The 27,305-nt window shown below is 43.3% G+C and overlaps 1 protein-coding gene and 1 pseudogene across 1 annotated transcript in view; both read left to right on the top strand.

The window, feature by feature from the left end:
* Positions 1–1,003: 1,003 nt before the first annotated feature.
* Positions 1,004–1,678, top strand: LOC109867003 (ubiquitin carboxyl-terminal hydrolase isozyme L1 pseudogene; annotated as a pseudogene).
* Positions 1,679–3,050: 1,372 nt separating this feature from the next.
* Positions 3,051–27,305, top strand: part of bcl2l13 (BCL2 like 13) — a 37,956-nt gene continuing 13,701 nt past the window's right edge. The window contains exons 1-6 of the mRNA XM_020456404.2: positions 3,051–3,266; positions 8,668–8,857; positions 17,047–17,142; positions 17,359–17,515; positions 18,198–18,270; positions 18,749–18,877. Of these exons, the coding sequence (XP_020311993.1) occupies positions 8,734–8,857; positions 17,047–17,142; positions 17,359–17,515; positions 18,198–18,270; positions 18,749–18,877 (579 nt within the window). The 5' untranslated portion in view covers positions 3,051–3,266; positions 8,668–8,733. The remainder of the gene's footprint in view (positions 3,267–8,667; positions 8,858–17,046; positions 17,143–17,358; positions 17,516–18,197; positions 18,271–18,748; positions 18,878–27,305) is intronic.

The raw sequence follows: 27,305 nt of genomic DNA, 5'->3' as shown, positions 1-27,305 counted from the left end.
TTCAATCTTAGTCCTGTATTAACGCTTTGCCTGTTTGATGGTTCGTCTGAGGGCATAGCAGAATTTCTTATAAGCGTCCGGGTTAGTGTCCCGCTCCTTGAAAGTGGCAGCTCTACCCTTTAGGTCAGTGCAGATGTTGCCTGTAATCCATGGCGTCTGATTGGGGTTGTACGTAAGGTCAATGTGGGGACAACGTCATCGATGCACTTATTGATGAAGCCGGTAACTGATGTGGTATAATCCTCATTGCCATCGGATGAGTCCCGGGAACGTATTCCAGTCTGTGCTAGCAAAACGGTCCTGTAGCTTAGCATCTGCATCATCTGACCACTTCCATATTGAGCGAGTGACTGACACTTCCTGCTTTAGTTTTTGCTTGTAAGCAGGAATCAGAAGGATTGAAGTATGGTCAGATTTGCCAAAATGAGGGCGAGGGAGAGCTTTGTATGCGTCTCTGTGTGTGGAGTAAAGATGGTCTAGAGTTTTTTTCTTCCTCTGTTGCACATGTAACATGCTGGTAGAAATGAGGTAAAACGTATTTAAGTTTCCCTGCATTAAAGTCCCCGGCCACTAGGAGCACCACCTGGATGAGCATTTTCTTGTTTGCTTATGGCTTTATACAGCTCGTTGATTGCGGTCTTAGTGCCAGCTACGACATCCACTCCTTTCCACACGCCCACTACTTTCCTTTTGACACACCCACTTGCCCATACTCCGGTCGCCATATAGAATACCACAGTATAAGTCATATAACCTATAAAACGTAGAGGTCAAACATGGAAATAATTTTCCCAACATTCATTTTTTAGAAACATTTTAAAAACACTTAAAATAAGGTCTGTGTTTTGTGTAGGCTTACCCTGACGTGACATTTTGATAACTGTGTAAATCTCTATCTGACAAGGTGACTTTTATCAATATATTTATCAACTTCAGGGCAAAGTTGGGCTGTTCACAGGCTGCAACATTTACCAACAGTTGGGACCTAAACGAGTCGAGTAGGATGTAGTGGAAACCTATGAAGATGAACCCCTTGATGTTCAACAAACTGCTTACTAAGCTGGGTGTGTGTGGTAGCTGGCGTTTCATGGACATGTTAGGTCTGGACGAGGGGGATTTGTCGTCTGTACCGATTCCATGCGGCACCGTCATTCTGCGGTTCCTGCTAACGGAACAGCATGAGTTGATCCGGGAAGAGGAAGGAGAGCTGGTGTTTGGGGGTCTGGCTGTTTTCTTCCTGAGAAACAAAGTGGTCAACTCCTGTGGCACCGTAGCTCTGCTGCATGCATTTGCCGAAAACTCCACCCACATGGTAGTACCATGTGACTCGCCTGTTGAGAAGTTGGACGAGACATATTGGATGACCCCCTTTAACAAAGCTGCCCACCTAGAGATGAACCAGGCCACCAGAGAGGCTTATTATGACGTGTTAGCACAGGGCCAATGCCGGGTCGAAGCAGATCACGTCAACTTCCATTTAACTACCTTTGTCAAGGTGAACAGAGTACTTTATGAGCTGGATCCTAGGATGGAGGGGCCAGTAAACCATGGAGACACCCAGGACAACTCCTTCATCTGGGATGTGGCTCGTGTTTGTCAGGAGTTTGTGGAGAGAGAGGAGGGGGAGGTCCACTTCTCTGCTATAGCCTTCTGTTGCTCCAAGAAGGCACACACGTAGTCTGAAACACAAACATTGTACACCCTCACACACACTGCAGCACATAGTAAAGCTTGCCAAAGCCTGGTGTCTGTGTTTGATGACAAGGATGTCAACGCTACATTTTAGGTCTGTTTCTGTAGTCTCAAAATTATCAAACATTTTGTTACATGAACAAATTGTATTTTCTATTTTTACATCACAGATTGTAAAAATAATTTATTACATCACATGAAATAAATGTTATTCAAATATGTTGTCTCGCCCCCACAAGTAAACCTGGGTTTCTAGTAGATTCTATAGCCAGTCAAAATAGGCTATATCGTCAACATTTTTCTAAACAAAAATGAGCTTTTTGGTCTTCATTTAAGGTTAGGGTTAGTTTTAAAACCCGATTTTAAGAAGAGAAATTGTAGAAATAGGCGGGTTTTAGCAATAATTATGACTTTGTGAAAAACCATAAACCCCGAGCACATAGGCCATGTTTACACAGGCAGCCCAATATCATATTTTCCCCACTAATTGGTATTTTGACCAATCACGTCGGGTATTTTCACATCAGATCTGATTGGACAAAAGACAATTAGTGGAAAAAAAGAATTGGACAGGCTGTATAAACGCAGCCATAGTAAACAGATTTAAATATACATCAGATGTGTGCAGCGCCATGGGCTGACCACGATGACCATGCACAGACCTTTCATGTAATGGAACAGACTCTTCACCCCACTTCGATACAAAGTGATTTTCTTAGCAGGTTAGAAGGGCATTTTCGCAAACCCTACCTCTTTTCATAACCTTAACCTCAGTCTCCTAACCTGCTGCGTAAAAGTCACTTCGGTAATCCAAGTGGCGTTTAAATAGTGTTTCCCGTCATGTGATAAGTGTACATCCAATTTGTGTCCGATGTGCCCTATACAGTCAATGGACGTGCCCGTGACCTTGAAAGCATGCGATTTCAGCATTTTTGACTTGTTTTCTTACAGTATAAACTGTTTAAGATGACAATAGTTTATGATTGCTTGCTTCTTCCAAACATTATTACCACAATATAATGTCTTTAAATAAACAATTTTTCTCCGCGTGGTGGCAGCACGTGCATTGTTTCATTGATGTTAACTGTATCTTGCTATTGTTCTTTATGTTGTACTTGTCAAGCTACATTATTTGTATTTTTTAATATTTAGTAGTTTTGCACAATTTAATTTAATTTTAACTGCGAAATTAATAAACAATTAGAATTCAAGCAGTTATCAAAATGCATGATACTCATTTTTATTACATAATATAAATGCCACATGCAATTCGTTTTACACCTTGATGTGGGTGTGCTTATGCAATTAATTAATTAGCTAAATAAATTAAAATGTCCTTTAAACTCCCCTAACTGAGGTGCATGTCGTCCGCATGATGGCTGCCCAGTCCCTACATTAGATACGTGTGGGACACGTTTTGTGGGCTTTGGTTGGAAAGGGTCGAGATAAAACACACACGGCGTACCCTGCTGACAACTGGTCTGCTGGTACTAGTGTGGGGAGCGTGTGTTTCACGTGTTGCTTCTCAACACGCAGCAAAACGTCGTCCGGACCGAATTTGCCTCTGGAAACGGGTACGTCATGTGTCCTACACTTAGCTAGGTGCTATTTGACAATCGATCTTCAGGATGAGCCAATATTACTATCTTAACAGTATTTAGTAGCACGAGTTAGCAGGCTAGCTAGTTATACAGTTTATCGTAGAGGCGAAAGGGACAGTTGAGGGGGTGTGTACGCTAGACAATCTCGTCGATCTAGCTTGTACTGAACTAGCTACGTTAATACATCGCGTACAATGGCGTAATGCCACTGAACAATGTGGACCTCTACGGTTATGAACTTGGGGTTCTCTCCCGTTGTAGTGGCATATTGATCATGAACGGACGCTATTTTCCTGTGTGGTTTAATACACTGTTAGTACCAACGTTACAGTACTCAAATGTTGGTTGATTACTCCAACAACTTCATGGTTCATGCCGATGATGTGTTGTGTAATAATGTGGTGAAAGCAGGGTTGCCAGGTCTAGTTCAATGACAACTCAAAATCCGAACAAAATGCCTGAAAATTAGCCCAAGAAAGGAGTTGCCACATTTATACAATACCCCCACCCCCCATGAGATAATGTTATCAACACAATTAAGGAATATCGAGTAACTTGTAACTAACTACGTTAGAAGCATCAATTATTATTGCGAACTATGCGATTACTTAAATACATTTGGACATGTCACTAGATAAAATATAATTATCCCTTATTAAACTCGCCAGATCATTTAACATCAGTGGATGTAGTGGTGTGGAGTCGACTCCAAAATAATCGATTCCTCGACTCTTTGCACGTCGAATCCTTTTTTTGGGTGTCAAGGTTGCGGAATCGACTCCTAAGATTCTGTATTTTTGCAATGGAGCAAACAATTTCCCGTAGTCTACTTCGAGAACACAAACTCTCGCATCTTTCACAGCAGTGAGAGAGATGGGAGGGGCACAACCAGCCATAGGTAGGCATGTCGGCCACCAGTCAGACAGAACCGTTAATCGGTAATCAAAATGTGTAGGCTATCGCAATACTGTATTTCGCAATTTCCTGCCTTGCAATGTCTCTCGCAGGTTCACTAAAGTAAGGGCTATCTGTGAGTACAGACCGAAGAGCAAACACACTCTAGCGTTTTTCATAGCGAAGTGAAAGGGGAGCAGGCGAGGGAGGATCGTTGCAGGCAGAGAGACAGTCAGAACCGTGCGTATAGGCTATATTTTGGTAATTTAGTAATGCCTCGTAAATTTACCAACATTATATAAAAGTAGGCTATATATTAGGCAATTTTATTTCACCTTTATTTAACCCGGTAGGCCAGTTGAGAACAAGTTCTCATTTACAACTGCGACCTGGCCAAGATAAAGCAAAGCAGTGCGACAAAAAACAACACAGAGTTACACGTGGGATAAACAAAAGTACAGTCAATAACACAATAGAAAAATCTGTATACAGTGTGTGCAAATTGCGTAAGGAGTATGAGTATGGCTAATCTGTTCTTCATAGTGCCAGTGAATTTCGTTGAACATCGCCAAATACATAATTTTAATTAGGCCTAAATGTGCAATAAAACGTATTGCTTATAGTTTATTTAATGAAACCCTGGCTGGCTGTTGATGTCATAGGTTAGGGCTCTCCAACCCTGTTCCTATAGGAGTGAAAACCTTCAGGATGGTAGCTCTCCATGAAGAGAGCCCTGTCCTTGGCAACAGATAGCAAACCAGCATCCCCATTAAACTTTTTGGAAATGGCAAGTTCACTTTCTCATCCATAAAAACACAGTCAAGTGCAAATACAGTTCAGCAGCTCAAATCAGCAGGATGTGGGGCATTGTTATTAGGAAGGATCTGTACCATGGATGAATCGCTAAAACAATTATTATGATCGCTCTTCATAATATTTACAATTATGAGGAGACCTATACATTTGGCAGCCAAGTACCAGTATCAGTCAATTAAGGTTGAATATGAGCCAAAAGCTTGGAATGTTACTGAGTAAGGGAAAGGCAATCTCATGGTTGCAGTCACTGATAAGGGTGGAGAGCTGTGGATTAGTGAGGAGAGCTGTGGATTAGTGAGGAATGGGGGCTGAGGTCAGGTCACATTAAGGGAGAAGGAACAGTTTATTACCCACATCACTTAATTTCCTGCCTAGCAATGAAGATGTAATGTTTGGGAAAAGGAGGAGACTTCACCTAAAGTAGGGTATATATACTTGTGCTGGTGGGAACAAGTCTTTGTCTGTTCAGCTGTCTGACCCATTGGGTGAATGAACTTGGTTTGAGTTTTTCATAGTTGTCTGTTAGTTTTTAGTATGTTTTTAAAAATGTAGAACCTAACATCATTATGGGGTATTGTGTGTAGATGGCTGAAAAATAATAATATTTAATCAATTTTAGGATAAGGCTGTAACATAACGAAATGTGGAAAAAGTCAAGGGGTCTGAATTAGAGGTCGACCGATTAATCGGCATGGCCGATTTAATTAGGGACGATTTTTAAGTTTTCATAACAATCGGTAATCGTCCATTTTGGATGTCGATTATGGCCGATTACATTGCAATCCGCGAGGAAACTGCGTGGCAGGCTAACCACCTGTTACACGAGTGCAGCATCAATAGGACCTTGTGGCTGCAAGGAGCCAAGGTAAGTTGCTAGCTAGCATTAAACTTATCTTCTAAAAAACAATCAATCTTCACATAATCACTAGTTAACTACACATGGTTGATGATATTACTATGTTAACTAGCTTTTCCTGAGTTGCATATAATCAATGCTGTGCCTGCTAATTTATCATCGAATCACAGCCTACTTCAACTTTGCCATACGGGTGATAATTTAACAGAATCGCATTTGTGAAAAAAGCACAATCGTTGCACAAATGTACCTAACCATAAACCTCAATGCCTTTCTTAAAATCAATACACAGAAGTATATATTTTTTTAACCTGCATATTTAGTTAATATCGCCTGCTAACATGAATTTCTTTTAACTAGGGAAATTGTGTCACTTATCTTGCGTTCAGTGCAAGCAGTCAGGGTATATTCAACAGTTTGGCCCACCTGGCTCATTGCGAACTGTGTTAAGACCATTTCTTCTTAACAAAGACCAATTAATTTTCCAGATTTTTACATAATTATGACGTAACATTGAAGGTTGTGCAATGTAACAGCAATATTTAGACTTAGGGTTGCCACCCATTCGATAAAATACAGAACGGTTCCGTATTTCAATGAAAGAATTAACGTTTTGTTTTTCAAAATGATATTTTCCGGATTTGACCATATAAATGATCAAAGGCTCGTATTTCTGTCTGTTTATTATAATTAAGTCTATGATTTGATAGAGCAGTCTGACTGAGTGGTGGTAGGCAGCAGCTGGCTCGTAAGCATTCATTCAAACAGCACTTTAATGTGTTTGCCAGCAGCTCTTAGCAATGCTTGAAGCACAGCGCTTTTTATGACTTCAAGCCTATCAACTCCCGAGATTAGGCTGGAAATACTCAAGTGCCTATAAGAACATCCAATAGTCAAAGGTATATAAAATACAAATGGTATAGAGAGAAATAGTCAACGCGTTAAAATTCCTATAATAACTACAACCTAAAACGTATTAACTGGGAATATTGAACCACCAGCTTTCATATGTTCTCATGTTCTGAGCAAGGAACTTAAACATTAGCTTTTTTACATGGCACATATTGCACTTTTACTTTCTTCTCCAACACTGTTTTTGCATTATTTAAATAAAATTGAACATGTTTCATTACTTATTTCAAACTAAATAGATTTTAGTTCTGTATTATATTAAGTTAAATTAAGTGTTCATTGTTCATTCAGTATTGTTGTATTTGTCATTTTATTTATATATATATATATAAAAACATTAAAAAATATATATATATGTATTTATTTAATCGGTATCGGCTTGTTTTGGTCCTCCAATCAGTATCGGCATTGAAAAATCATAATCGGTCGACCTCTAGTCTGAATACTTTCCTACGGCACTAGATGCAGGTAGTCAATAGCCCCTGATAGGCCTACATCTTATTTCAGATAGTCTACAGTAGCCTAGGCTAAATATGGGCAAGATGTAAATTGAACAATTTAGCAACTTGCTTAGTTCAAATTAAGACTAATTTATTCATCATGAATAGTTTGGCGATTTCGAGGTAAGAAGTGCTTGTGTTTCCCCATAGCCTGCTGGAGTAGGCTACTGAGGATGGATTTCAATCATTGAATTAAATATTAATCATATTTTTATTAACTGAATATGCTTGTCAACAACAGACTGTTTATTTTACCTGTAGCCTAATGTGAATGACGGTTACCATCAATAAAATGTGTTCTAACAACTGATCGGCAATTGCTATAGAGCTTTGATAACTTCAAATTTAATTAACTAAACATGGCCATTTTAATAATTGCATAATAACACAAGGCTGCAACAACACTACACTGAAGTTATAGGCTATTTATTAAATACATTTGCCAGCTCCAGGTAGGCTACACAAGTGGCACAAATTTATTTGAAATGACTCCAGTGATAGTCATTTCAACATATTAATTGTACCAAATGGTAGCCTACACTGGCATATACATTAATGGGCTACTTGATGACCAACAGATGCAAATGTATCATTCTCCACATTTTGTCAGTTTCATTGAGTACTTCCCCCCCCCCCCCCCCCCCCATAACAGAAGCATGCGAGGGAGTTCCATAACTTCCATTTCAAATTTCCACTCTTGCATAATGACAATTTAAATAGCCTTACTACAACTGGTAAAAAGATGTCACGATGTGCATGTTTGCTGCTCTGTCTCCTCACTCACTTGACTCAGCCAATAGTGGACTAAACTGCATGCGGCAGTGCTTTCTCAACACACACACACACACACTCTCCCTCTGGCCCTTCCCACCACTCACTCACTCACTCAGTAACAAGCCTGCCTCATTTCCTGATAGTCAGCCGCAGGTCATAGTGAAATACATGTTTGTTTTTTTAAAGAGAAAAGGCATGGTGGCGGCAGTGCAACTTAGAAGTAGCCCAAAAACCCCGCAACTCAAAATATTTTCAAAGTAGCCCAATTTTTCTGGAAAACCGTGAACATGGCAACCCTGTGTGAAAAGGGGCTTGCTCCTTCCACTAGCACATGGCTTTCTATTCAAATGCTCTACTGAAAATGTAGCTGGCTATGATATCACTCATGGAAACAGCTGCCACAGAGTTTGCAGTTGCAGTGCATCATTGCTATTGAGCGATGATATGAATGGAATGATGAGATAACGTGGCCAGACTGTGCTGTTCATAAACGGCATAAATGTGTGTACGGCTTTTATTCAGCATACATTTCACACTTTGTTTCTCACTGTACACACATCAATGCTCTTACTAGGTACTTTGATAACTGTAATAACCAGTGTTCTTTCCTTTATACTTTCAGGAGTTTGAACTTTTTCCATTTTTTTTTGACTGCATGTGCTTGAGAGTCTGACGCTGCATCTCTTCAATGGCTGCCTCGGGCTCTTCCTCCACCTCTGTGCCTGAGGGTTTCCACTACGAGACCAAGTACATCGTCCTCAACTACCTGGGACTCCTGCCCCCCTCCCGGCTGCAGGCCACCGCTGGCGGAGGTAAGGGAAACTGCACCCCCTTAACTCACACTAAATGGAGATGGAGGAAGATGGAGAGGAGAGAGCGGCCACTTCCCTTTCCTGATTCTCCACCCTCATCCAAGTCAGCACTAGCACTGCACACTCCTCACCATGGTTTAACCATTGCCTGGACAGAGTTAAATCCATGCGAGAGTGTACTGGTGCACACTTCTGGTGAAGGGTAAATAATTGGGGTGCAGACAGCGTCTAGGCAGATTGCCTGCCGGTGCCTATTCTCCCTTTCATCGTCTCTCAATAGAACTATGCTGTGATTACAACACTGCTCAAAAAAATAAAGGGATCACTAAAATAACACATCCTAGATCCGAATGAATGAAATATTCTTATTAAATACTTTTTCTTTACATAGTTGAATGTGCTGACAACAAAATCACACAAATTATCAATGGAAATCAAATTTATCAACCCATGGAGGTCTGGAAAACCACACTACAGGCTGATCCAACTTTGATGTAATGTCCTTAAAATATGTCAAAATGAGGCTCAGTAGTGTGTGTGGCCTCCACGTGCCTGTATGACCTCCCTACAAGGCCTGGGCATGCTCCTGATGAGGTGGCGGATGGTCTCCTGAGGGATCTCCTCCCAGACCTGGACTAAAGCATCCGCCAACTCCTGGACAGTCTGTGGTGCAACGTGGCGTTGGTGGATGGAGCGAGACATGATGTCCCAGATGTGCTCAATTGGATTCAGGTCTGGGGAACGGGCGGGCCAGTCCATAGCATCAATGCCTTCCTCTTGCAGGAACTGCTGACACACTCCAGCCACATGAGGTCTAGCATTGTCTTGCATTAGGAGGAACCCAGGGCCAACCGCACCAGCTTATTGTCTCACAAGGGGTCTGAGTATCTCATCTCGGTACCTAATGGTAGTCAGGCTACCTCTGGCGAGCACATGGAGGGCTGTGCGGCCCCCCAAAGAAATGCCACACCACACCATGACTGACCCACCGCCAAACCGGTCATGCTGGAGGATGTTGCAGGCAGCAGAACGTTCTCCACGGCGTCTCCAGACTCTGTCACATGTGCTCAGTGTGAACCTGCTTTCATCTGTGAAGAGCCCAGCGCCAGTGGCGAATTTGCCAATCTTGGTGTTCTCTGGAAAATGCCAAACGTCCTGCACGTCGGGCCCTCATACCACCCTCATGGAGTCTGTTTCTGACCGTTTGAGCAGACACATGCACATTTGTGGCCTGCTGGAGGTCATTTTGCAGGGCTCTGGCAGTGCTCCTCCTGCTCCTCCTTGCACAAAGGCAGAGGTAGCGGTCCTGCTGCTGGGTTGTTGCCCTCCTGCGGCCTCTTCCACGTCTCCTGATGTACTGGCCTGTTTCCTGGTAGCGCCTCCATGCTCTGGACACTACGCTGACAGACACAGCAAACCTTCTTGCCACAGCTCGCATTGATGTGCCATCCTGGATGAGCTGCACTACCTGAGCCACTTGTGTGGGTTGTAGACTCCGTCTCATGCTACCACTAGAGTGAAAGCACCGCCAGCATTCAAAAGTGACAAACATCAGCCAGGAAGCATAGGAACTGAGAAGTGGTCTGTGGTCACCACCTGCAGAACCACTCCTTTATTGGGGGTCTCTTGCTAATTGCCTATAATTTCCACCTGTTGTCTATTCCATTTGCACAACAGCATGTGAAATTTATTGTCAATCAGTGTTGCTTCCTAAGTGGACAGTTTGATTTCACAGAAGTGTGATTGACTTGGAGTTATATTGTGTTGTATAAGTGTTCCCTTTATTTTTTTGAGCAGTGTATTTGTCCCTGGCATGAAAACCTGCCCAGTAGGTTTAGTGCAGTCCAGAGGCTGTTTTGTGTTGTTCCTGGGTTGAGCTAGTGCACTGTTTGTCTTTTCTTTTCCTAATTCTGGAAGCTCTCACACACATGGTGAGAACCACGTGTCAATCAAAGAATGTATGGGCAGCTTGTGCTGGCACCACCTCCAAGTAGAGGTCTGCGGTGGACTGATTTCTTCAGCTTTACATGCCGCACCCGCTGGCTTTCTGTCCAACTACTGCAAGAACTGGTCCCGAACCCAACCGCAGTCCCGCAATGTTATTTTAAGAGTATGTTACGCAGCTCACTTGCCAGCCATGGTTCTAGCAATTTTGCTCCCTATAGGCAATATCAAAATGCGCATTAATAACCTAAGAAATAGCCTAGGTTACATTGCCAGAGATTCTCACGCGGTATTAATGGGCTATATCAGCCAAAATGTAGTGGAAGAGAGCAGAGTTGGAGAGACTTTCTCTTTAGCTATTTTTATAGCCTACCTTTTTAGGACTGGGATGATTTTCTGACCGAGACAAATATGGGTGGTTAATATTTATTTCAAGGCAATGTAGTAAACTATATCCTATTTAGGAAGTCCATTTCCTTGGAAAGATAACTGATTCTCCGCCCATGCATAGGCAGCCTACTCTATTTCAATGAGACCACACATACTAGGCACACTTGATCTCACACGCCCAACTAGAAGAGAAGTAGGCTACTTAAGTTGAAGCAGCGAATTATGAGAGTGTGTGAGTAATGTGACAGATGTCCTTTTAATACAAAATGTAGGCTAATGCATACAAATCAGAAAGACGACAGTTTCCAAATAATCTACAGGACAACAAATATTTTCATTCCAAAGTCGTCTGTCTGACCGCCTGCTCCCAATCGCAACATGAAAAATGCAGACCGCGCTGGAATGCAGCCCTCTACCTCCAAGCGCGTTGGTATCTCTAACCTAGTTGTGCGGAGGCTGAACAGCGCCTAGTAATGTTTTTTTGTGTTAGAATTTTTTTTTTTACCCCTTTTTCTCCCCAATTTCGTGGTATCCAATTGTTAGTAGCTACTATCTTGTCTCATCGCTACAACTCCCGTACGGGCTCGGGAGAGACGAAGGTTGAAAGTAGATGCGTCCTCCGATACACAACCCAACCAAGCCGCACTGCTTCTTAACACAGCGCACATCCAACCCGGAAGCCAGCCGCACCAATGTGTCGGAGGAAACACCGTGCACCTGGCAACCTTGGCTACTTGGCAACCCTAACCCGGACGACTCCATTCACTAGCCAATATTGGTTTAGGGTAATCAGTGTCTCACCATGCCAGGAAGTCCAGCTAGTTCATGTTAGCATGGCCTGACCTGCTCTCCTAACTAGAGAGGTCATGACCGTCTTGCATGAGCAGTAGTCCGGGGTTCTCCAAGGTCTGTCATGTGTCCCATGTGATTTCCATGGAATATGAATGAGTGTGACTGTCCGCTTTTGAAAGGCAAATGCCTTTTGGCATTCAGACAGGAAGAGCAAGACTGTTTTGCCATCGGGTAGGTCCGGAATGGGTGAAGGGATGAGTGAAGGGAGTAGAGACCAGTATCACAAAACTCGTTAGTATTGTGGCAAAGATACAAAGCAGGAAAAGGATTTAACTTCATTAGGAAATCGACCCTAATGTTGGAAATGAACATCATGTTGTCACGTGTATTTATTTTCCAAGCTATAGCACAATATTTTCCATACAGCAGGTTTTTAGAGGACTAAATAGTTTGATCTGCTTCGTGTTTTACCATGGAAAAAATATTGAAATATTGTGGCGCTGGTATCGTCACAGCCCTAGTAAAGACAAATGCCTGATCCCTGCTTTCCGCTTGGCCCACTACTCGTTCTGACAGCCTGTCGTGTGCAATCACTGTAGGATTACTCACACGTTACTGGGCCAGAGCAAAGACAGGCGCAGGCAGGCTGGACAGCCTGCTGAACCAGCACCTAGCCTGGCTTGGAAAACTAACACTGAGCCTCACTGTGTCTCACTGAGTGAGTTAATGTGTGAACGACCAGGAGAGGGTCTATGGGTGAGGCGATTGATGTGTGGAAATTGGCTGTTGTACTAGGCGTTACCTGGGTATAGATTAGTCCCTCCCTCTGTTTGCCCCCCCCCCCCCTCCTAGCAATAAGTAGTACACTCAGGATTTGAGTGCCCCCAGTTTTTGTGCTATGCCCTTGTGTGTATTAATTCTATGTGATCTCAGATGCCTTGTTTTAGCTGTGCTGCTTGCTTCCAAACAAAGGAGAGCAGTAGGAGGCTAGCCTTGGGCCCAGTCAAATATACGGCATGTTAGAAGCATAGTGGAGTTGACCAGTGGAGGCAGTGTGAACTGACAGAGCATCGGCCCAATGAAATCTCTCTGCATCACACTCGCCCCCTCCCACGGTGCTCACTGGCTAAATGGCTGCATTCTGTTTTAACCAGTAAGAGGTCTTGAGAGATGTGGGGGAGTACAGGGAGGGAAGGATCCATGCTGTGTGTGCCCCCCCTCATGTGGGTCTCTCTGCCTGCCCCCCGCAGCATGCAATGGATGTTGTGAATAATTCCTGTGGGCCTGTATTGCTAGAGAGAGAGAAGGACTAGGAGGTCAGCTTGTAAATAGAGCGTGGAGCATGTGTACATTGTGTAAACAGCTCAGTGCTGTTTATCTCCTATGGCGAGGGTCGGCAACAAGTTTTATATTTTTTTGTAAAGACAAATCACCTGGAATTCAGCAAGTGTGTTTCATTTAGAAAATCTGTTCCCAAGTATTTGCATGAATACAAAAAGAGATGTGATCTTGTCTCAATGTAACCGGGGTATGGGCTTAGTTGTGGTCAGTTTGCAGTGTACAAATTATTATGATTATGTTCGGACCCCCCAACCATCAGCTCCCAAAAATTTTTTTCCTGCGGCTGAATCTAGTTGCCTATAGCAAGCTCTGATGTTGTGGATCCATCCATCCACAATTGCTCTGTTTGGTAAACGGTGACTATTGAATGTTCATACCCGAGAGGGTTAAATCTAGACTTGGTTTCCTCTATCATAATTGCTCATATTTCACCCCAGCTGCCAAAGTAACCCTGATTCAGATGACCATGCTAGATTACAGAGATGTCATTTTTAGATCACAGGCAAGGGTGCTGTCGAGGGGCTAGATGTTCTTTACCATTCGGCCATCAGATTTGCCAACAATGCTCCTTATAGGACACATCACTGCACTCTACTCCTCTGTAAACTGGCCATTTCTGAAAACCCGGTTCTAGGCCCCCTTGCTTGATGTTTATTTATAAAAACCCTCTTAAGCCTCACTCCCCCCTATCTGAGATACCTACTGCAGCCCTCATCCTCCACATACAACACCAGTTCTGCCAGTCACATTCTGTTAAAGATCCCCAAAGCAAACACATCCCTGGGTCGCTCCTCTTTTCAGTTCGCTGCAGTTAGCTACTGGAACGAGCTGCAAAAAAAACTGGACAGTTTTATTGACACTTTGTTTGTGCTGCTGCCATATTGTATTGCTACCATGCTGTGTTGTTGTCTTAGGTCTCTCTTTATGTAGTGTTGGTGACCCTGTTGTTGTGATTTGTGTTTTTTCCTATTCAAAAAATAATAATAATTATCCTAACCCCCGTTCCAGCAGGAGGCCTATTGCCTCTTGGTAGGCCGTCCTTACAATTCTTATTTATATCTTAATTGACTTGCCTAGTTAACTAACGGTTACAGTGCTTTGGGAAAGTATTCAGACCCTTTCTTTTTCCACATTTTGTTACGTTACAGCCTTATTCAAAAATGTATTAGATATAGTTTTCCCCTCATCAATCGACACACAGTACCCCATAACAACAAAGCACAAACAGGTTTTTAGAAATGTTCGCAAATGTGTATATAAAAAACCAGAAATACCTTATTGACATAAATATTCAAACCCTTTGCTATGAGGCTCAAAATTGAGCTCAGGTGCATGCTGTCCATTGATCATCCTTGAGATGTTTCTTCAACTTGGAGTCCACCTGTGGCAAATTCAATTGTTTGGACATGATTTGGAAGGCACATAACTGTCTATATAAGGTCCCACAGTTGACCGTGCATGTCAGAACAAAAACCAAGCCATGAGGTTGAAGGAATTGTCCGTAGAGCTCTGAGACAGGATTGTGCCGAGGCACAGATCTGGGGAAGGGTACCAAAAAATATCGTCAGCATTGAAGGTCCCCCATGAACACAGTGGCCTCCATTTTTAAATGGAAGTAGTTTGGAACCACCAAGACTCTTCCTAGAGCTGGCCGCCCGGCCAAACTGAGCAATCGAGGGAGAAGGGCCATGGTCAGGGAGGTGATCAAGAACCCAATGGTCACTCTGATAGAGCTCCAGAGTTTCTCTGTGGAGATGGGAGACCCTTCCAGAAGGACAACCATTTTTTTTTATATATATTTTTTTTTAACCTTTATTTAACCAGGCAAGTCAGTTAAGAACAAATTCTTATTTTCAATGACTGCCTAGGAACAGTGGGTCAACTGCCTGTAGTGGAGAGGGTAGCAAGTTTTAAGTTCCTCGGCATACACATCACAGACAAACTGAATTGGTCCACTCACACAGACAGCATCGTGAGGAAGGCGCAGCAGCGCCTCTTCAACCTCAGGAGGCTGAAGAAATTCGGCTTGTCACCAAAAGCACTCACAAACTTCTACAGATGCACAATCGAGAGCATCCTGGCGGGCTGTATCACCGCCTGGTATGGCAACTGCACCGCCCTCAGGGGGAGAACGACGGGTTTGAACTCGCAACCTTCCGGTTACTAGTCACACGCTCTAACCACTAGGCTACCCTGCCGCCCCTGCCGCTACCATCTCTGCAGCACTCCACCAAACAGGCCTTTATGGTAGAGTAGCCAGACGGAAGCCACTCTTCAGTAAAAGGCACATGACAGCCTGCTTGTAGTTTGCCAAAAGTCACCTAAAGGACTCTTAGACCATGGCAAACAAAGTTTTCTGGTCTGATGAAACCAAGATTAAACACTTTGGCCTGAATGCCAAGCGTCACGTCTGGAGGAAATCTGGCACCATCCCTACGGTTAAGCATTGTGGTGGCAGCATCATGCTGTGGGAATGTTTTTCAGTGGCAGGGAGTGGGAGACTAGTCAGGATCAAGGGAAAGATAAATGGAGCAAAGTACAGAGATCCTTGATATAAAAAAAAATAGCTCCAGAGCAATCAGGATCTCAGACTTGGGCACTGCTTCACCTTCCAACAGGACAACAACCCTAAGCACACAGCCAATAAAACGCAGGAGTAGCTTCGCAACAAGTCTCTGAATGTCATTGAGTGTCCCAGCCAGAGCCCGGACTTGAACCCGATCAAACATCTCTGAAGACCTGAAAATAGCTGTGCAGCGACGCTCCCCATCCAACCTGACAGGTCTTGATAGGATCTGCAGAGAAGAATTGGAGAAACTCCACAAATACAGGTGTGCCAAGCTTGTAGCGTCATACCCAAGAAGACTTGAGGCGGTGCTTCAACAAAGTACTGAGTAAAGGGTATGAATACTTATGTAATTTCATTTTTTATTAATTTTTAAAAATATAATTACAGAACATTTTATAGTGTGTAATATTTAATCCATTTTAGAATAAGGCTGTAAAGTAACAATGTGGAGGTAGTCAAGGGGTCTAAATACTTTCTGAATGCCGGGTAAATGCAAAATAAAAGAGGGGCCTACACTCGGGAGTTGGGGTGCATTACTGCTGCTTTGACTTGTAAAGGCTGCTACACACTTTATGCAACATTCTTTTTTTTGTTACCTTCTTAACCTAACCTCCCTGTAAACCTTTACATACAGTATGTGTAAATGTGTGACCTGTAGTTATTACACCATGCAGTCAGTTACATCAGAGGTAAAGACACTTTTGGGAGAATTGATTTAGAAATACATTTGCCAACGTGGTTTATAGTGTAACTGTTGATTTTACTTCTCATTTAGTACTGATCAGAGAATTACTAGACTGAGTCCCTAGAGATTACTTCGGGGGAAATGCCTTGTCTGGTTGCCAAGTTGAAGCTATTCTGTTTTGGTCAAGAAGCTTAGAGCTAAAGAGGCTTGGTTCTAATGTGTCGATCAATTATGAGTTTAAAACACAATAATTATGTCGCCCCAGTTTGTCCTGTGTGATCTTCCTTGTAGGTTACACACCTCGCCGTCATGACCTAGCCCTTTAGAATGTGTAGGCTATTCATGCTTGTGTGCATCACTAATTGATCCACTTCAAAGTTGTAAAGCCACTTAAACATTGTCATTGATTCTAAATATGTCATGTGTGACTGTTAGCTGAGCGTCATGGGATGTTGTGTTCCCTTCCAGGAGATGGCCATTATGCTGTGGACAGAGAGAGGAACAGAGTAATGAAGGCACAGATAGAGGAAGAGCTGAAGCAACTGGAAGATGAGGTCTCAGACTGTAAGAGGAAGCACAAACACATATACCATATAGTCTGTTTGTATACTTCTTGTATGTATACGGGTTTTTCGGCAATAATTAAAAATAAAATAACACAGATACCATATATTGTATGCCATCACAACACCGACAAGTCTGACCATGCTAATAGTTGGGTCTCTGTTCTTGTATAACTGGGTCTGGGACTGTCAAATAAATACGTGTGTTTGCGTGCAGCCTTCTCCAGTACAGGCTTCGACTGCCATACGTCTCCAGTGTTTAGCCCAGCCAACCCAGAGAGCTCCATCGAGGACTGCCTGGCTGTTCTGGGTGACCGGGTGGCCAGAGACCTGGACACACACCTGGCCTCTACTGTACACACACTCCTCAGTGCGTGAGTATCTGTTCAGCAGTGTACACCCAGCCTAATATTGTGTGTGTGTCAGTCAATGAGCAGCCAGTTGTAGTGTTGTTCACTATTCACCCTTATAAAAGGGGAACAAATGAGTAAACTCGGTGTATACCCTTTCACAACTCAGGCATACGTTTCAGTCCTTGAAATACAGTCTGCTCAGCAGGTCCTGGGTGGCTCACCTGTACTGTAGGCCTGAAGTCAAACTCAAGGTTGATTGTGTCTTTCATACCGCCGTAGGGAAAATGTTCCTGTGTCGCAAGTTCAGAACAGCACACAGACCTTATGAAAGCTTGTATTGCATGACTACTCAGAGGTTTATTTTTTTAATTTAATGATGACATTCGATTCCAAGAATCCTTAACATAGGTTTAGTCAATGGCACACAACCATTAGATAGGCTAGGCTACCATTCATTTTCTCAAGTTACAGAAATGCAAGGACGTTACTCATATATCACGTAGGCTAGGTGTGTGTCTAATCTAGGTTAGTCTTATTTATAAACCAGCTCTCAATGGCACATGCATTTCAATTTCTCAAATTACTTTCAAGGTCACTGATGAATGATCACTGAGGGGTGTTTCTGTGTGCGTGCAGGTTGTGAACTTGTATAAACCAACCTTGTTATGTTTCCAGCCTGAGCCCCTGTGTGTTTGTTTGACAGCCCGCTGGACTACGAGCATTTCAGAGAAGCAGCACAAGACATCTCCTGCCACACGCAGAGTGGCTGGAGCAAGGTGAGGGATCTCTCTACTGTTCACCTGCAGTTACTGACTCTGACTAACAACCTATGAGGTCTAGCTCAGAAACAACCCATACGATTTTCCCCCTAGCTCTTTGGCCTATGGAATTTGCCGATCTGAAGAATCTGATAGGTGTAAACGTTATGGTGGAAGCTCCCCTTTGCCTGTTTGTTTTTAAAAATTTAAAAATTATTTTATTTAACCAGGAAAGTCAGTTAAGAACAAATTCTTATTTACAATGACGGTCTACCCCGGCCAAACCCGGACGACACTGGGCCAATTGTGCGCCGCACTATGGGACTCCCAATCACGGCCGGATGTGATACAGCCTGGATTTGAACCAGGGATTATAGCGATGCCTCTTGCACTGAGATGCAGTGCCGCTGTGCCACTCGGGAAACCTTTGCGGCTACCTATCCTGGTTGCTTTTGGACAGTGTCTTGAACGGGACACTGCCTTCCCCTGTCCACAGGTGCTGGTGCCATTGGTGCTGCTGCAGGCCCTCCAGGGAGAAGGACAGATCCTGGCCCACCTGCTACCTCTGGGGGTCCGTTTCCTGGAGGAGGCTGAGGCAGACTACATCATCCAGCAGGGAGGATGGGTGAGTGGACACTGGACAAGGGGATGGGTGGTACATATTGGTAGGATGGGACAGGGGACGGACCAAGAATGAACCACTTATTAATTTCTCATACGAAGTTCAAGCATATAAATGTTTCAGCCTTGACCTGTTGGCTGCTGTACACAGTATAGCCAGAGTAGGGCGCCAGATATCCACTGTACATGGTTGGCTATAAGGGCATTTTGTCTTTGTTGGTAATGAATTTTGATAAGCTAGAACATAACGATAAAACCTAAGTGCATAATTTGTTAACGTGAATGTTCTTGTAGGTAAAGAATTGTTGTAAAGGTGCTTGGTTTATCACCATTCTACACTGAACAAAAATATAAACGTAACATGTAAAGTGTTGGTCCCATGTTTTATGAGCTGAAATAAAAGATCCCAGAAAAAAGGTTGGCACAAATAGGTTATTTCTCTCAAATATTGTGCTCAAATTAGTTTACATCCCTGTTAGTGAGCATTTTCTCCTTTGCAAGATAATCCATCCACCTGACAGGTGTGGCATATTAAGAAGCTGATTAAACCGCAAGATCATTAGACAGGTGCACCTTGTGCTGGGGACACATCATGAGGGTGAGTGGTTTGCTGATATCAACTTTGTGAACAGAGTGCCCCGCGGTGGGGTTATGGTATGGGCAGGCATAAGCTACGGACAACGAACACCATTGCATTTTATCGATGGAAATTTGACTGCACAGAGATACCATGACGAGATCCTGAGGCCCATTGTCGTGCCATTCATCCACTGCCCATCACGTCATGTTTCAGCATGATAATGCATGGCTGCATGTTGCAAGGATCTGTACACAATTCCTGGAAGCTGAAATTGCCCCAGTTCTTCCAGACATGTCGCCCATTGAGCATGTTTGGGATGCTCTGGATCAACGTGTTCAACAGCGTGTTCCAGTTCCTGCCAATATCCAGCAACTTCACGCAGCCATTGAAGAGGAGTGGGACAATGTTCCACAGGCCACAATCAACAGCCTGATCAACTCTATGTGAAGGAGATGTTTCGCTGCATGAGGCAAATGGTGGTAACACCAGATACTGACTGGGTTTCTGATCCATGGCCCTACTTTGAAAATGTTTTTGCAATCGTATTTGTTTTTTACCTTTTTTAAATTTAACTAGACAAGTCTGTCAAAATTCTTATTGACAATGAATGCCTACCCCGGCCAACAGTGGGCCAATTGTGCGTCGCCCTATGTGACTGGGACCATTGGATGCATGTCTGTATTCCCAGTCGTGAAATCCATAGATTAGGGTCTAATGAATTTATTTAAATTGACTGATTTCCTTATGAACTGTTACTCAGTAAAATCTTTGAAATTGTTGCGTTTTTTAAATATTTTTGTTCAGTGTAGATTGGGCTCAATTGTGAAGTGCTGAGAGGCTGCTTGACACCTGTCCTCTAATCCACCCAGCATTTAATAAACCCGGGACTCATTTAAAACTCTGGCAATCCTAAGTGAACCTAGTGTAAGTGAAATGTAGTCTAAATATGCAGTGTTTAGACAGGCAGCCCAATTCTCATATTTTGCCCAATTATGGGCAAGAGATATTATCTGATTGGTCAAAAGACGAGGTAATAATTGCTGCCTTTGTAAATGCACCAGATTTTCTCATTATGTAAATTGGAACTGATAGAAGTGTCGTTCCATTTGATTTCAATCACTTTTTGACCGCACGCACCCCTTTAATTTATATTTTGAACGAAGCGGTCTATACGTATTCACCCATGGTAGAAGTGTTTTATTTTTTATTTTTTTTACCTGAATGCCGAAACATTTAAGAGATGGAGGTTCTCAAAATTGACCCATTTTACATACCCATGAGACATGTCTTTATCAATGGAAATATAAATTGTAAAAAGTTTACAAATGGGGATCTCAAATAGTCATTATCTAAAAACGCCATCCGACTTCTGTATTTTTGCACATGTTGAAACTTAGACCCTATTTTACATAATCGTAGGTTTTTGTGTTGTACCCGCCATCAGTGTTAACTGCTGTTCAGAATACTCTTGAAAACAGGGTGGGTGTCATGTTTTGGCTGACATGTACATAAAATTGAAATGTCAATTTTTCACATGGTTCCACACATCAGAGAATGTTGACATTAATGGGATTATCAGTTTTAAATTATTCTGTAAATCTTACATAGGAAATCTATTGAAATCATAGAAGTATAGATGGAATATACTTTCCCCTTTAAGTTGACATTCGACGGTGGGTGGACCAGTGGCCATCTTTGTGGTAGTAATAGGAAGTTAACACTATGGTCTGAAGGGATATGGCTAGTCTATGAATTATATTTCTATGCTTGAAATGCCACCCACCCTCATTTCAAGAGTATGCTGTGTCTCAACTGATGGCGGGAAAACTCTGATTATGTATAGTAGGGTCTAAACTACAACATATCTGATCGACATTAAGAAATTCTTTTTTTTTCTCCAAGAAATTAAGTGGTTTGACAACCCTGCTTTTGTAAACTTTAAAATGATATCAAACTCAACCGTTTATCTTTTCCAGTGAGGGAAAACATGGATGTTTCATGGTTGGGTGAGGTATGCAAAATGCATCGACTTTAAGCCCCTCTATCGCCTAAATTTTTTGGCATTCAGGTCCAAAAACTCAGTTTCTGACCACTTCGACCATGGGAAAATGCAATACATGGCCAAAAGGATGTGGACACCCTTTCAAATTGGTGGATTTCGGCTGTCAGCCACATCCTTTGCAGACAGGTGTATAAAATCGAGCAAACAGCGACGGAATCTCCATAGTTAAATATTGGCCGTAGAATGGCCTTACTGAAGATCTCAGTTTCTTTGAATGTAGCACCGTCATTGAATGGCACCATTCCATCAAGTCAGTTCTCCAAATTTCTGCCCTGCTAGTTTCCCGGTCAACTGTAAGTGCTGTTATTGTGAAGTGGAAACGTCTAGGAGCAACAGCGGTTCAGCCGCGAAGTGGTAGGCCACACAAGCTCACAGAACGGGATTGCTGAAGCGCCTGTCCTCAGTTGCAACACTCACTACCGAGTTCCAAACTGTCTCTGGAAGCAACGTCGGCACAACAACTGTTCGTTGAGAGCTTCATGAAATGGGTTTCCATGGCAGAGCAGCCGCACACAAGCCTAAGATCATCATGCAACATACCAAGCATCAGCTGGAGTGGTGTAAAGTTCGCTGCCATTGGACTCTGGAGAAGCCAGGAGAAGACTACCTGCCCGACTGCATAGTGGTGCCTGACTGCAATAATGGTCTGGGGCTGTTTTTTATGGTTTGGGCTACGCCCCTTAATTCCAGTGACGGTAAATCTTAACGCTACAGCATACACAATTCTGTGATTCCATCTTTGTGGCAACAGGTTGGGGAAGTCCCTTTGCGGTTTTACATGACAATGCCCCGATGCACAAGAGAGGTCCATAGAGAAATGGTTTGTTGAGATCGATATGGAAGAACTTGTTAGCAGTTGATGTTACTCTTCAATAACCCCAATGCAAATCAGGGGGAGGAAAATAGGTTTATTCAAAGAGAACAAATCATGCGGGGAGGTAGATGTTCATTCTTCCCTGTCCTCGGTGATTCTCTTCTGTGATTCTCTCCCAGAACAAAGGGACAGGATGTGCTTTATAACCCAGCCCTAGCCTGTGGGTGACCAATTAGAATTTATTGCAATAGAACTGGGCCACTGGCCAAATAACAAGTATCCTATTTCAGGTTCAATGTATAAACAATTTGGACCAAGGAGAACTTGCTATGTAGCTATGAGTCCTTGACTGAAATTCCTCCCATGTCTCTGACCCATTGATCATGAATCCCCTATTACAGAAAAAACACTTTCCATTAATCGTTAGTACTCTATTGAACTCTCGTCCTCTGCGATGTGTATTTATCTTTGAAATATTCTCACGAACTTGACTGGCCTGCACAGAGGCCTGACCTCAACCCCATCGAACACCTTTGGGGTGAATTGGAATGCCGACTGCGAGCCAAGCCTAATTGTCCAACAGTGCCCGACCTAACTAATGCTTCTGTGGCTGAATGAAGGCACGTCCCCGCAGCAATGCTCCAACATCTAGTGGAACACCTTCCCAGAAGATTGAGAGGCGATCGCAGCAAAGAGGGGACCAACTCTATATCAATGCCAATGATTTTGAAATGAGTTGTTCTACAAGCAGGTGCCCACATACTTTTGGCAGTGTATGTATGAAAAGTTTTGTTCGAAATCAAAAGGGTGCCGTCAAAAAGTGAATGAAATCAAATGAAACAACCCAGAAGTCTGACCAGTCCTGTAGAAAGTGGTTCTGCTGTCAATACAAATAGCTGTGTGTGTGTGTGTGTGTGATGATTACTCGGGCTGTGACAGTCATGGAGTTTTGGATGACTGTTATTTGTCAGCCAAATGACTGCGGTCAACGTTATGTGTATGAATAACACTTTTGTTTTTCTCACACACAGGGCAGTTGAGTCGGTAATGTAGTTAACTAAGATGATAAAGTACTAACTACAATACCGACTCAACTCTGCTCAGAAAATAAACATTCACTCAAACACCCTTTGATGCCTCAGATGACTTGACTACATGGCAGCATTTCCAGTCTGAGTAATGATTTGTCAGGGGAAATGCGTGTAATGTAATTGTGTGTGTTAGATCTCAGTCAGCAAGTAAGACCGCCTAAGGGCTTACACATCAATAGGGTTTGCTATCCGAGAATATTTAGCACCTCAATGTAATTTTCAAACCGAGTGCGCACTGATTTTACATGTAGAATGGCTTTAAAAATGTCTAAATTCAGACGTCTACAGTGGGTGGTCCCTAAAACGATCGACAGATAAGCGCTAGATCCACATTCGGTGCGACGTGTGCAGGGTTTTAAGAAACCCTTAGAGCGTGTGCCAGAGTCTTGTGTGGCAGACAAAGCTCCCGACTCCAGACCACATCCCCCTGGCGATGGGGGTTTGAGTAGTCTTGGCCACTTTCCTATCTATGTCCCTCTGTTTTTCTCCCTATTGTACTGTCAACAACAGTACATTTTATTTCTTGATGTCCTATCGTAAACAATACTAATACCTAAGGTTGGTAGAACCGATCTCCTTTAAGAAAGAAATTGAAGACCTCCTCCATTGCAATCATTTGAACATAATATCAGGAAGCAGAAGGGGGGGGGGATGATATGTTTTACAGACATTTTCTGTTTATATATTGTGGAGGCCTGAGCTTGTGTCTTATAGTAGAGCACTACTGCGCCACAGATGGCTTCGTTCTACCACCATGAATGAGGGCACCGTGGCAAGGTCACATGACCTGATGATGATGATAAACTGCTAGGGTAGCCATTATCTCTTGTTTCCATATGGGTTCAGTCTGCCTAGCGGTTAACATCATTGGGCCAGTAACCGAAAAGGTCGCTGGTTCGAATCCCCGAGCCGAATCCCCTCGAGCAAGGCACGCAATCCTAATTGCTCCTGTAAGTTGCTCTAGATAAGAGCATCTGCTAAATGATTAAAATGTTACGTCAGGGATAGACCATAGGCTGGGACAGCAGCAAGGGAGAGGGTGAGTGAAAAAGAGGGAGGGGTGGGGGTTTGTATGACACGCCAGTGAGATCTCCTGTGCAGCGCAGATAAAGCTTCATTACTCTGACAGCGGTGTGTGGGTCCACTTCTCGACAGCTGGGTCCTCCCTTCTCTTCTTTCTCTCCTCTCTTTTGGACCCTGTCTGCGCTTCTGCCGTGCTCAGGGAAGCAGTCCTTGTGTAGTTGCTGCGTGAGCCGAGTCACTTTCAGGTAGGACATTTATCTTGTGGTTTTTGGTGGCGCATGTTTGTATAGAACATTTGATCATAGTAAGAGGTGGTCCAGAGGATTGATTAACTCCGGACCGCAGAGAAGGGCTCCCGTTTCTGGATCTGGTTTCAGCTCGCTTGACCGTGAAGGGTGTGTGGACATCTGAGTTGACATTTTGAGCACAGTGCCTAGAACACGAGAACCATCCACGGTCCTCTGACGGAGTACTTGGAACAGAAATTGTCCAAAAGATGGAGGGAAAATCATCAATCTTGCACCTTTTTATAACTCAGAGGAAATCATCTCTAACTCAAACTGCCTCTTGAGTCTTATTGAGCGATTGATTGGTCGAAGTTATCACTAAATCTGATAGGAGGCAGATTTGAAATAGAGGACAGGTACGTCATGCCCTCCTTGTGACAGTTGCCCCTCCTGCTGTGATTGGTGTCTCTGACCTTGACCATGCCTACTGTTTAATTACATGAGGAAACAAAAAGGATTATGTTGTGTTCACTTCATTGGGCAACAACAACACCAGCATCTCATAAATCTGACTCAGCCATGTGAGGGGGAGGGGAAGATTGAGTAAGTAAGGGAAATGCAATACACTAGGGAGACATTTTGAATAAAGACAGCTTCCAACACAAAATGAACTAGCATGGTATGACTGCATTTGAAGCTGTTCCCTATGAAGGGTTTGAGTCTGGGACATGCTGTAACTGTGTGAGAGCTTAATACCCTATGTAGCTGGTCAAAGAGTGAGGGGGTGTTTCTGTATTAAACTTGGCTGGTGGAAAGGTCGCTATCTGAACTTTGCCCTTGAGAACCCCCCCACCCCACACCTACCCTCTCTCTCTCCCAGTCTCTCTTGTTCTCTTCTGTCTGACACAGTCCTGTTCTTCAGACTACACTAACTGCTGTCCTTCAGGGCACAATGAAAACTGCTGTGTGTGTTCTGACGGGGCACTTCAGCCATGTTGTATTACATACCTTGTCGTCCGTTTAATAGAACTGTCGCTGGGAAGTGACAAGACAAAAAAAGGTTGTCGGGGGCTAAAATGGTCAGACACTGAATGCAGTAATATTAAAGTTGTATTTTTATTTCGGTGTGTCTACCTCACTGCTCATGTGACTAGTATGACTAGTTTCTTTATGTTGCTCACCCAAATAGTGCTTGACACCTTAGTTACAGCACACAATTGTAAAGTTGCTTGCCAAATATGCTCAAACTGGGCAACTCAGTCAGTCAACTAAAGCCCATATAATTTCACATTTTACTGTTTGATGTTGGTAAGAATTTGCATAGAAACACAGGCACAAATCATATTTGGGAGTAGGGTTGCAAAATTCCAGTAACTTTCCCCAAATGTCCTGGTTTTCTAGAAATCCCGCTTGGAGTTTCCCGGAATCGGGATGAAATAAACTGGAAATCCGGAATACGCCAACCAGGATTTTTGGAAAACTGGGAATTTAAGGAAAGTCATTTTGCAACCCTATTCGGGGGGTGGGGGTGCTGAGAGCATTCTGGTCTTAGTCGGGACACGTCAGGCTGCACAGCCCTCCGCCATGTTATGTAAGAGACGTTTTTCTTCTGTTGTGTTGGAATGCTGCGTGCATCTCTTCGTCCTACAGTGACTGGCTGTGCGGCAGAGCAGAGGAAGCCCTGAAATAAATCCTCTGAAAAATCACCGGAGGCCAGACTGGCCTACTTATAGCCTCCCAGAGCAGTGCCACCTCTGTCCCCTGGTAAAAACTAAACCCAGATCAGATCCCCCAGTGGAGGAAAGAGACGGTTACAATATCATCCCTGCGTCAGTCTTCTGTGGTGTTGCTGCTAATGGCTGAACCCAGGTCCGTGTCTACCGCTGCTGTCTGATGCAACCTGCGTCACATACACTGACAGAGTAACACTACCTTTGGTGCGGGACACCTTTTGGATGCCTGGTCTGAAGTACCTCTGTAAGATGCTTCAGGGCCAAGCACAGTCCTGCTATCTGGATCCTTTTTATACATTTGAATGAAAACTACATTTAAACGGTCTTATTCCTTTAGGTTAGAATTGCATTGTTGCTCTTCAGCAGTAGTGGATGAATTGGATGAGGGAGGAAATGGGGGAATCCTGATTGGGAGATCTTATGTCACTGACAATTGTCTCACCACTGGGTTTGGTCCTCATGGAGCCTGCACTTCTCTCTGCGACCATATTGGTTAATCCAATTGATTAGTGAATGGTCGTTGTGTTACTGTGGGCCATTGTCACTCCAGGCAGTGAGGCACTCTTGTCAACCCCAGTCTGCAACTCATCATACGGCACCAATTGAGAGGTACTGTTTGGATGGGGCCCCTCTGTTTCAGCCAGACTCACTATTATGGCAATTTGATTTATGGCAACAGCTAGTCTTACTGTGATCCGACACTTAACAAAACATATATTACAGACAAGACTTTTACAATTTGACATACATTTTAAAACATTAACATTGTAGTGTGTGCATATCTGTTACACATACTTGTCAGTACACACACAAGTATATCACATGGGGATAGGTCTTATTGGTGTTGCTTTATTTTTATTTTTATTTATTTCACCTTTATTTAACCAGGTAGGCTAGTTGAG

This window comes from Oncorhynchus kisutch, linkage group LG22 (assembly GCF_002021735.2).
Source record: "Oncorhynchus kisutch isolate 150728-3 linkage group LG22, Okis_V2, whole genome shotgun sequence".
Classification (NCBI taxonomy): domain Eukaryota; kingdom Metazoa; phylum Chordata; class Actinopteri; order Salmoniformes; family Salmonidae; genus Oncorhynchus; species Oncorhynchus kisutch.
Note: the sequence above shows the minus strand (reverse complement) of the source record. Positions and strands in the feature narration are given on the sequence as shown.